Genomic DNA, 12,175 nt, shown 5'->3' on the forward strand with positions numbered 1-12,175 from the left:
GTACTCTACATAATAAATACAAAGTTAACCAAATCGTTGAGCAGCAAAAAAAAGAAAAGAAAACAAAAAAAAAAAAAGAAAAGAAAACTTCGAAATTTACACAAATGATCTCAATAATTGTTTGTATTTTTCTTTGTTATTTGTCAATATATAATTTTTTTTTGGTTGATTTCAAAACAGTTGTGTATCATAATAATGAGACCGGAGGCTGTGCTAAGCGCAGAATTAAATAAATAAATATTATTAGTCAAGAGCGTCATGAAAGAGAAAGAGGAAAAGAAGGAGTTAGAACTAAAAGGCAGCACATGTTGAAATGGTTTCTCATTTCTGATCCGAAATCTGAAATCGAAATTGAAATCGTAATTGAATTGAATGCATAACTTACTAATGTTTATTGTACTACGCCTGAATATTGGATACTGAATACTGGATATGTGAATCGATTATTAACCAACAAACAAACAATATTTAGATAAGTTGACATTTTTGTATTGAGGCAAAGACAAAACATAAGACACACACAACACACACACACACACACATCTGACACACAGACAAACACATAATGTTAACTAGAATTCAATTAAATAATTAATTGAGCATTAACGAAAATCCAAGTAAAGCATGGAAAACAAAACAGAAAACAAGAAAATCAACAATTAAAGTATGCGTATTTAGTGTATTAAATTTTAATTGAAGCATTGACAAATATATATTGAAAGATTTGAGAGGCGAACAACAAAAACAAAAACAAAAAACAAAAAAAAAAAACGAAAAAAACAAGTAGTGCAACACATATACACGTTAAGTGAAGGACTTTAAAAGCAAATATATATATACATTAAAATATATATGTATGTATATATGCAATTATTTATATGAATATAAATTACTATACCTACTGAATTAAATGGCATGTACATTAAGTAAACGGAAGTGAAAAGAGAGAAAGAAGAAAGAAAATTACAAATTAATTTACTCGTAAGTAAATCTAACGCTTTAGTCTGCCACTTTGATTTTTGGACAAGGTGCGCCAGTCAACTTCAACTTTTCGACTCGACAACAACCAAAAACCAAAAACAAAAACAAAATCCAAAATGCAAACACAACTATCAACGACGAAAACAAAAAAGCAGGAACTCTTCCTTACTTCCTTACTTCTTTCATTCCTTCCTAACTTACTTTCTACTATTTGCACCATTTTCAAATACACCTTTCAAAACAGCGTTCACACTCAAACATTATTCGCTTGATTTCCACAGTTTCTCATTCCAACAACAACAAAAGAATAATGTTCCCCCCTCCCCAGCAAATTCAGCATATAAACACGTACAAGTAACAAAAAAAAATCAGTTTAGAACGAAAGATATATTGTAATTAACACAAGACACAATTATAAAAAAAAAAAACAAATTAGCAAAATGAACAAAATTTTTAAACAAATAAACTTAAAAAACATACAAAAAAATAAAAACAATTTGAAATTGATCAAATAAAAAAAACCCTGAAATATCTTTTCATTGGGCGCGATCAAGTTACTATTTTCTGACCCCGGAAGCAGCTTGGAGACCTGCGATGGATCAGTTAATTTTTCACACACACTGAAATTGCTATTTGGCCATATTTAACCCTTAGCGTTACGCCTGCGCAGTGCAACAGATGGCGTTGTTTGTCGGCCGATTAATTAAGCGAATGAAATGTACGAAAAATGCAATAGAACACCCAATTATTTAAGTGGATAAACGTCGATGAAAGTGAATTGTGAGCAAATTGCAGATAAAAAGCTCACTCGCTCGCCTGATTGCTCGGTGTTTGTGTATGGGTGCGTGTGCGTGTATGTGTGTGTGTGTGTGTGGGCGTATGTCAAATGTCAAATGAAGAAAAAGAGAGCGCTCAAGTTGATCTCTCTCCCTCTCTCTCACTCTCGGTATGAGAAAATGGAGTAAGCTTTTGGCGCTCTCTCAGTAGAACGGTATCACATACTAACACACACTTACTGGCATGTACACTCAGAAGAAAAATCTACCTACATTTAATTAGGTTGGTTACCCATACTCAGAAAATAAATGTATGTTTGTGGCTTTCCGAAAACCAGGATCTGCATTTTTAAATTTCAACGTGCATTTTTCTAAAATCTGTCTAATTTCCAAGGTGTCGTATTTTGTCTGTGTTTTTAAATAAATATATTATTATTTTATTTCTAAAAATTAGAAAACTTTGTTTTTAGGTCGATTTACTAAAATGTAGAGCGATTTTTTTCTGAGTGTATGTAGAGTAGATAGCATCGTCACTCAGAATGTTCTCCCGTTTGAGATCGTGTTAGCTGAGTCTGACTGACGACAGTAGTGGTTCTCCAGTCGTCGTGTTCAGTTGACGAGTGCGCAGTGTTAAATGTTCTATGTTATATATCGGACTCGGATTCGGACTCGGACTTATTGCGCAAATTAAACGGTGTTGTGCGGAATCAGATCAGATCACATTACGAGGTTTACTTACGCTTTTTGTTCAAGTAAAGAAAAGAAGCGAAGCGGCAGCTGTTGATGCTGCTTTGGCTCAATTGACCTGGTTTTGAATTACATTTTGATTTGAATTCGCACAGAAAATGCGGAAATACAATTATATCAGAGTGCAAGTGCAAAGCTAACTTAACAATAATATATAAATATATGTTCATATGATCATCAAAATGAAAAGGGAACGCAAAATAATTGTTGAACACCACGAAGGAGAAGCAGAAGTAGAAGGAAATGCTAGCTGCCATTCACCGATAACTGCCAAAGTCATTGGAAGGGTAAAGGGGGGCATTATAGGGTTGATATCGCTGCCGCTGCTGCTTCTAGCGATCTTAATGAACACATCCTGTGTGGAAGGCGCTCGCGATCATCGCAAACAAACAAATCTGGAGGCCAAAGTTGGTTCGCATGTCGTCTTCAATTGCTATATAGATTTCCCATACGATTCCCCCATACCCTACGTTGTGCACTGGAGCAAAGACGTAAGTCAAATGCCAACATATCCAACACTCTTTTTTTCACACATTGCACACTTGGCACACTTTGCACAGTTTTGTTTTGTTAGTGTTGGCTAGCGTCAAACGCACACACGCACAGCATTATTATTTTTGACGCACGCCAGTCAACGCACACACAGACACACTCAGCTCTCGACTACGAGATACACTGCAGACAGCTGTTGACTATTTTCCCTTTAAAAATGCCCTTTAAAGTTTTGCGGGGAATTTCTCTCATTTGTTATGGCCTGAAGAAGAGTGCTGAAAAGTAAAAGGAAACTAAGATGGCGCATATACATACATACAAATATATGTATTTGTGTGTGTGTGTGAATGCTTGCAATCGCAGGATACACTCACACATATTTATGCTCGCGTTGATCATCTTGCCATCCCTTTCTCACACATGCACATAGAAAATGTTTTCTAATAGAAATACGATTGATAAGAGCACAAGTTTTCGACTATAACTTTGGCGTTTCATGGCCGATCTTGATGAAATTTGGTCATATTATACATTAATAAGAGCCGTTGGCTTTGAAAATGGTGCGTTTTATTGCTATCGGCAATCGATATCAATCGATATTCACGAATCCCAGGCAGTTATCGATTTTGCACAATACCAATATACCCTTTATACCTAATTTTAGTGGGGGCAGGGTATAATGAAATTGTCGAAATTATAAATTGATCAGATACAACATACTTGAACACTTGAACACGTGGGTGGTCACACTGGCCGATTCGTTGGCGTGGGCTGCTTTTCGCTTGGTTAGCCTTAATTGCAATAACGGGCCAGGGACAGGGGTAGGGACAGCGGCATTGCTGGTGGGGGGTCAGGGACGAGACGTGCAAATTGCAACAGTGAAACACTGAAACACTGAAACAGTGCAACAAGGCAACAAAGCAACGGGGCTCTCACATTCATTAAAAGGGCTTTGGCCCTGGACTTTATGGGCGAGTGAGTGAGTGTGTGAGTGTGTGAGTGAGTGAATGAGTGAGTGTCTGTGTGTGTTGGCCGCAGTTGGGTGTCGCCTGTCGCCTGAACTGGCCATGACCGCAGCCTCCGCCTCTGCCTTCGTCGCTTCCACCTGTTTTTGGGGGCGGGTCTTTAAATTTTCATCGATAAATTAAATTTTCAGTAACTCAAAGTGTTGAAATGTTGAATTCAATTTAAATTGCATTCAATCGCATTGAATGCTTGTCGTTTTGTTGACAACATGTGGTGAGTAATGCAATTAAATCAAAATCATTGCGAGTTATTTTTGTTTGTATTTAAATCAAGTGAATTACTGTTCAACTCGCCCACTCATACGCACATTAAAGTATCTACCCCCAACACTACCCCGCACCTCCTATACCTCCTACACCTTCTATACACCTCTCCCACTCCGCTACACCCCTCAGAAATTGGACTCTTCTGTCTGCTGGCTCGCAAATATTTTCAACTATTTGGTTGGCTGCTTAATTTGCTGACACACAGTTTGGTCTGCCTTTGTCTTTTTTCTGTTTTTCTCTTTTATTGTATTGTATTAATGCATAAAATTCCACTCGGTCAACGGGTCATGATGTCATTTTTTTGATAGATTCACTTTAATTGCGCTTCAAACAAATTTATATTATTTTTAGTTGTTCTTTGAGCGCCACAGCTTAGCAATGAGATATACGAGTTGAACCGGCTTGAATTACAAATTAAAACACTCTGAAAAATAATCGCTCTGAAAGCTAGAAATAATTAATTTCTAAATATAAGAAAACATTTTTATTAAAATTCGGAAGGCTTGCCATAAATCGATATTTTTACATTCCTTCTGAAAGAGAGAAAATGATAATGAAAATTGCTCAAATATATACAAATTGTTCGTTGAAACTAAGAAAAGAAAATCACTGCTTTGTAGAAGTGTACTTTCTGAATAGTAGGTTGAGTTACGCTTGGAATTTTGTAAAACTCAGGTCTTTTTCTCCGAGCCAGTAACATTTATGATTGATGAAATGCAGCCGTATCAAGGATAATAAGGGGTGCCCAGGGGTGCTCGTTTGCATACTGTCTGCTCTGTAAAACTGAGCATAACAAAATATTTATGCAAATGCATAAAAAAAGTACATTTGCACAAATCAAAAACTACTTTTCACGGCCGTTGCAAATTTTCGCGCACGTACGTAGTCCGTAAAAAAAATTACCGGATAAATCAAGTTACGTTTTTGTAATTTGTTAGATAATGTTGATAAATGTGCGCAGCTGGCACAACACACAGTTGGGTGTACTTTAGGCGGAGAGGGGGTGGCAAGCTGCCACACGCCGCATGCCTCAAGTAGACACAGAAATGATGCAACACGACAAAAACATTTCTCACAGTCACAAAGGGGGGGAGTCGGGTTGGGGTACGCATTCCTCGATAAGTGTCTGAGCCGACTTCAATTAAAGGTGCACTCGACAACCTAACAATGTCAATAGATCAACCAACACACACTTTTTGTTTTTTGTTTTTTGTTTTTTTTTTTGTGGCACACAATTAAAACTATCTAATTGCAACCGCTCGACACTCGCTGCGGTCGCCAGCCAACCAGCTATCAATAACCACCAAGCAATCAAATCCATAGCATGCGGTTTATTATCTGGCTGTACATCCACATCCACTCACTCGTTGCCTGGTTGCCTGGTTGCCTTGCTGCCTGGTTGCCATGTGCCATGGTTTGGCAAGTGCAAACAACAACTGAAAAAAGCATAAAACTGCCAAATGGCTTATATATAAAAATATATGGCAACCACAGCCAGTTAACAGCATTTTAAATAATTTTAATTTTGCGTCGCTTTCGGTCCATGTTTGCCTTATACTATGTAAACAAATATTGCGTTGCAATTAATTTTCATACACACTCAGAGAAAAAATCGACATACTTTTGGTGCCAAGTTGAGTTACCCAACTTATTTGTTTGAATGTAGATTTCCAATAGCCAGAGTTTCTTTTATTTATAACAGAGCACATTTCTAATGTTGAGGATGTTCTTTCATATGTGTACAAGCAACTCTAAAATTAGCTTTTTATTATTATCATCATTATTAATAAATATTAATGTCTTTAGATTTTCATCCGGAAACAAACATAGATTGCAGACTGAGATTAAATTTCACAACTATTTTCTCAATTTCAGAAATGAACATTTTTTTTGATTTTGTAAAATTTAGTGCGATGTTTTTGCCGAGTGTATGCAGGTGTTGTCGTTTACATATTATTGTCATCAAACATTTCTAACCAATATTGATAAAACTATTCAACTTTAATTAAAATAACCATAATTTGAATTTTGCTTTTTTTTTAATCCAATTAAAAATAAAAAATAAATTGAATTTAACTTTAGACTCCTTTAATTTTGTGGAACCGAACTGATTAAAAGGGTATAAGGGTAAAGGGGTATATTGGTTTGTGCACAAGTATGAAACAGGCAGAAGGACGCATCTGCGATCCCATAAAGTATATCTATTCTGGATCATGGTGAACAGCCAAGCTATAGTCGAAAATCTATTCTCATTTTGATATGCGTTATATCAGCAGGCGCGAGCATTTTCCGTATGCATAAAGCAAAACTTTTCAAGGGAATACGATATTCAACAGCTGGGCTACAGCGTATAACGTAGTCGACTACTCACTCAACTACTGCATTCTTGCTTGTTTTGCTGTACTTGAATTCAATTCGAGAATTCAGCATCCTTGTCATTATTTTACGGCTGTCGAAAGTGTGACCGTCACAACGATGCGCACAGCGGGTGCTTGCGAATATTATAGATGCCCGCCCCAATACAGCTTTGCGCACACACACGCACACACACGCACACACACACACACACACACACAAACACATAGATACAAACTCACACGCATGTGTCATTAAATGTAACATTAAATTGGACTGCCTGGGTGTTTAATTATTTAGTGCACCAAGGCATCTGCACTTAGAGAAACAAACCCATCTGGCAGATGATAGGTGATTACTCAACACAGAAACAATGTTCAATTCCAAGGCTGTTTTATTCATTGATGCTCATTGGTGCTCCTCTTAAGTTCTACAATTAAAATAAAAATGAATTAAAAGTACTCAGTATTTGTGAGCATTGAAAATGTTATTTTACTATCAGAATCCGAATCAACTGAAATTGAAATTGATATTGATATTGTTACAATATTCAATTCTAATGCCTTTCTAGTCATAAATTGTGTTCTTGCTAAATTCCGCTCTTCAAATAAAGTAATTATAAAATGCAACTTGCTTTAAAAGTACTCAGCAATTGTAATTTAACTATATCAAATCATTATCATAAATTACTCAGCCAATTAAATATTTATTTCATTTAATTTTGTTATCAAAACAGAATCAACTGAAATTGCCATTTAATCAATGTTCAATTCGAAGGCCATTTTAGTCATTGATTTGTCCTTTTGTTAAATTATGCATTTACAATAAAATCATTTTAATATTCAGCTTGAATTAAAAGTAATTCGACCATCAAATCATTATCACAAATTACTCACACAAGCAATTATTTATTTGCCCCGTGAGTAATTAAAGTACTAACAAATATTTGATCTAATTTTCACACAGTCAAGTCTTAAATAAACTTTGATCTATCTTTTGCAAATGGATCACAGAACAAAAAAATCTTCACTTGGTTCGAGAACGAGACCTCCACAAATGAGCTCTTCAATGGCAGATTGCAACTGGTCGGTCCGCATCCAGACTACGGCAAGGCGTCGGTCAATTTGACGGCGATACGTGAATCTGACCAGGGCTGGTATCACTGCCAGGTGATCTTTCCCAACCGATCGCCGAGTGTACGAAACAATGGAACCAGCTACCATCTGGCTGTCCAGGGTGGTTCCCTCATCAAAATTCCACCCGTTAATCAAACAATTATGGAGGGTCAAACTGCATTCTTTCACTGTGTCATGAAGTATCCGGATAACTCGCAGGCTGCCTGGTATAAGGACGGTGTTCTCCTGCAGGAGGTGCAGGATCTGGTGCGTCGTTCCTTTATGGGACCCGACGGCAGCCTCAGCATCGACCCCACCATGATGAGCGACCTGGGCGAATACGAGTGCAAGGTGCGCAATCACGATGGCGAACTGCAAACGGCCAAAGCCTTTCTCAACATACAATGTGAGTGGATTAACCACAAAAGGGAAGTGCAGGGTATCTGCATTTTAGTAAATGTCCCTGAAAACTAGAAAATTTTCCTCTTTTTCTGACATCATTTCTAAATAGTGGCTAACAAAATTCTCTATTTCATAGATATGACTAAGTAAAATGTTTGCGTATATCTGAAATTCTAAGATAATATTGTTCATTAATAATATAAGCAAAAAAAGAGCGAACATAAGAATTCTTCTATGAGACATACGTATTATTTGCTTAATAATATTTGTTACTATTTTTCATTAATATTATTAAATGAACTAAAATTGCGGTCGGTGCTTTTGAGAAGTGTGCCTCAACTCATGCAATCTTCTGCTCCATCACAGATAAGGCCAAGGTGATTTATGCGCCGCCCGAGGTTTACCTGCCCTACGGTCAGCCGGCAGTGCTGGACTGTCATTTTCGGGCGAATCCGCCGCTGAAGAATCTGCGCTGGGAGAAGGATGGGCTGCTGTTTGACTCGTACAATGTGCCTGGTGTGTTCTACAAGATGAATGGGAGTCTGTTCTTCTCCAAGGTGAACGAGAACTATGCGGGTAGTTATACCTGCACACCCTACAACGACCTCGGCACCGATGGACCCTCGCCCATCATTAGCGTCATTGTGCTCCGTCCGCCCATTTTCAGTGTTACACCAAAGGCGATTTACATACAGAAACTGGGCGAGACTGCCGAGCTGCCCTGCGAAGCCATCGACCGGGACGGAAACAATCGCCCAACCATTGTCTGGAGTCGGGTAAGTCCATTGACAATGCATTGTCACACAAAAAAAGTACATCTAAAAATGCTGCGCCCGACTATGAGATACCCTGCTGCCAGCTGTTGAATATGACCGAGCATAACATGTTTCTGTTGATCAATAATATGTCAGTATATATATACATATCAATAAGAAACCGCTGCCTTTAAATCTGTGGCTTTTATTGCAATCGACAATCGATAGGTATCGATATGCGCCAAACTGATACAGTTATCAATAAAGTGAAGCAAACTTGATCTAATCTAGCTCTTACAGTCTCAGACATGGCTACGTTTACTCAGGTGTTGAGCCTGATCAGGGATATTTGTACTTTGTGGGCTTTGAGTTGCTTTTCTCTGCCTGTTACATACCTTTGCACAAAACTAGTATACCCGTTAGCCATTTTAAATGGGGTTGCAGGGCATAAATGCCACTCCATGTTGCAGTTGCAGCTGCATTTGCAGTTTTGCTTGATTGCATTTTGAAATATGCATGTGTAGTGTGGAGTTGGGCAGCAGCGGCTGCTGGAGCTGCACCTGAATCTGAATCTGAATGTGATGCTGATTCTGATTCTGATTCTGATTGTGATTTAACAGAAAGATGGACAGGCATTGGCAGTGGAGCGTCACCATTTCAGTGGCGGCAATTTGACCATCACGAACCTAATTGAAACGGACCGTGGCATGTACGAGTGCTCGGCAACGAATGAGGCCGCAACAATAACCGCCGAAGCTGAATTAATGATTGAGAACATTGCGCCACGCCCACCTTACAATCTCACCGCGAACAGTACGGAAACCTGCATCACAATCCGCTGGCAGCCAGGTGAGATCTTGTCCCCTTTGACCCTTAACCTCAACCTATAACCAAAAAGGTGACACCATTCGTGGTAATCCTCCCCAGGCTACCTTCGACCCAATCAGGAGTACACTGTGTGGTATCGATTGAGCGATGCTCCCGAGTGGAGAACTCTCCGCATCCTGGACAAGAGTGTGATGGAGGCCACAGTGCAGCACTTGCTGCCTGGCAGGGATTACGAATTCATGGTGCTCAGCCAGGACAAATACGGCGACGGCATGTTTAGCAAACAGTTCCGCTTCCAAACTCAAGGTGAGAGCAGCTATCAAATCCTCATAATTATATATTAATATTATTATTGTTAGTGTTATTCTCATTATTATTATTATTATTTTTCAATAAACGGCTTAAGGATGGTGAAATATCCGAGAAAAACTTTACGAAGAAGAAGCAACGAGTCCCAATATTAATAAAAATTCATTGAAAACCTTAAAAATCAATATCCATTTTAGCTTTGGGCTACGTAAAACTTTTTACAAACTCTATGGTAATACAACAACTATTATAATAAATTAATTAGGAATTATTATTTTTTTCAACATTCGGCAACGACTATTAACAAAAGCAAAGCTTATTCCTTGATCGAAGTTATTCTAGCTTGGATCGTAACTCAAGAACTACTTTTGACGTTATTTCCCTCCTCCTAAGTGCATTTAATTTAGCTTGACCATCGCATAGAATCATAATACCCGTATTCCTATAGTCAACTCCGTCCTCTTACTGATGATAAACGTAATCATATATTATTTCATAATATTCTTTAAGTTGTTGTTTTTTTTGGGTCGACTGACTTCAGTTGACATTAAATAAATAAATAAAAATAAATATATGATATTTGATTTATTTACCTCTTATATCGCACTTTCAGCATCTCCATTCCGAGGAGAGGACTTCGATGGTCAACAGCTACCACATCAGCAGCAACAATCGCCCATTGCGGGTGGCTTGGGTGCCCCATGGAATTTGAGTGTAATCAGCAATCCACAAGGTTGGCTGCTCCACTGGGAGCATCCCACATTGGGCCTGGAAACGTTGCGTCTTTATACGGTGCGCTGGTGGAAGGAGCCGGAACATTATCTCATCGGCACAGCGGACACCTTTGACAATTTCTATCAGTTACGACACCTCAAAGAGGATGTCACTTTTAAGATTCAGGTGCTGGCGGTGGGCGCTGATGGGCAGCAGATGGTGCCCAGCCCGGAGCTGTACTTGGAGGTGCCGTCGCAGCGCAAGATGCGTGCTTTGATCATTGGCAGCTCCGTTGGAGTCCTGTTTCTACTTTGTGCATTGTGTGCTTTTTTATACGTGAAACGTAGCTGCTTGCGGCACTTGTTTGCCCGGGACAGCGAGGGGGGCGACGAGGACACGGCGGAGAGCGGCGACTGCGACAGCGATCAGGAGCGAGATAGCAACAAAATACGCGCTTCCTCCTGAGAAATGCAGATCACGTGGCGATTTGGGGAGGAGAACTGCGAAAATGCCCGGCGAAATTGTTGTTCAGTGAGTTTTACGTTTGTGCCAGACGAATGAGGGAGGAGGGCGGAGGGAGAAGGGAGGAGGGAATAACCGAGTACCGCATAATACTGTTTTATAATTTATTTCTAGTTTCTATTTGTACAATACAATTTTACTAATTCTTTAATGTAAAAGTTCAACTAATGAAAGTCAATTATTAAATTCAAGTAACATTCCAATTTGAATTTGAATTTGAGCTGCGCGCCTTATGGGCAGCACTTTAGCAAACAAGCATAGCAACAAACACACCAGTGTGGTTCATTTGAAATGTCTAGCTGATGGGCAGCACTTCAATACACGTATAAGAACTATTCGTACTAGTGTTGGTTAAGGGCGTAAAGAAGTTCAGCAAATTTTACGCTTGCTTGAGTAAGGAAAAAACTATAATTTATTTCTAGTTTCTATTGGTATATTATGATATACAAATTTTCTAATTTAAGTTTCATCTAATGAAAGTCAGTTATTAAATTCAGCAGAAAGTTGAATTTGAATTGCGCGTGATTAATTGCGACTGTGCGCCTTATGGGCAACACTGTAACAGGCAAACAAAATCTAAACATACAATTGTTAATGAAAAGCGGTGGAGTCAGAATGAAGAAGATTCACATACGCTGATTTATTATTAATTTCTAGTTTCTATTTGTACAATACGTTCTATTAGTTCTAATATTGGCAGTCAAATATTAAATTCAACCGAAATTCGAACTTGAACTGGATTTTTATGGGTGCTGCCCAAACATACAAAATCCAAGCAGACTAGCTTTTGTTACTAACTTCACAAAAAGCTCACAGTAAAAGCTTTGAGTATTCAAATCCAAATACAAATCTAACCGTTTTTTCTTTACTAGTATCTCGCTTATATA

At 38.4% G+C, this 12,175-nt stretch overlaps 1 protein-coding gene across 1 annotated transcript; it reads left to right on the top strand.

The window, feature by feature from the left end:
• The first annotated feature begins 2,367 nt into the window (after positions 1 to 2,367).
• On the top strand, positions 2,368 to 11,491 carry LOC6561773 (protein borderless). Its single transcript, XM_001989376.3, has 6 exons — positions 2,368 to 2,995; positions 7,657 to 8,164; positions 8,527 to 8,936; positions 9,536 to 9,764; positions 9,843 to 10,049; positions 10,666 to 11,491. The coding sequence occupies exons 1-6, from the start codon at positions 2,675 to 2,677 to the stop codon at positions 11,229 to 11,231; spliced, it is 2,241 nt and encodes a 746-aa protein (XP_001989412.2). The 5' UTR covers positions 2,368 to 2,674; the 3' UTR covers positions 11,232 to 11,491.
• The last annotated feature ends 684 nt before the right edge of the window (positions 11,492 to 12,175 follow it).

The sequence above is a fragment of the Drosophila grimshawi genome, unplaced genomic scaffold (assembly GCF_018153295.1).
Source record: "Drosophila grimshawi isolate 15287-2541.00 unplaced genomic scaffold, ASM1815329v1 contig_1377, whole genome shotgun sequence".
Lineage (NCBI taxonomy): Eukaryota > Metazoa > Arthropoda > Insecta > Diptera > Drosophilidae > Drosophila > Drosophila grimshawi.

What these genes read in the sequence shown, in the direction of transcription:
- LOC6561773 (XM_001989376.3), top strand. Translation starts at nt 2,675, where the DNA reads ATGATCATCAAAATGAAAAGGGAACGCAAAATAATTGTTGAACACCAC. An exon ending in TTGTGCACTGGAGCAAAGAC is followed by an intron (nt 2,996 to 7,656) that starts GTAAGTCAAATG and finishes AATGGATCACAG; the next exon opens with AACAAAAAAATCTTCACTTG. An exon ending in CACAATCCGCTGGCAGCCAG is followed by an intron (nt 9,765 to 9,842) that starts GTGAGATCTTGT and finishes AATCCTCCCCAG; the next exon opens with GCTACCTTCGACCCAATCAG.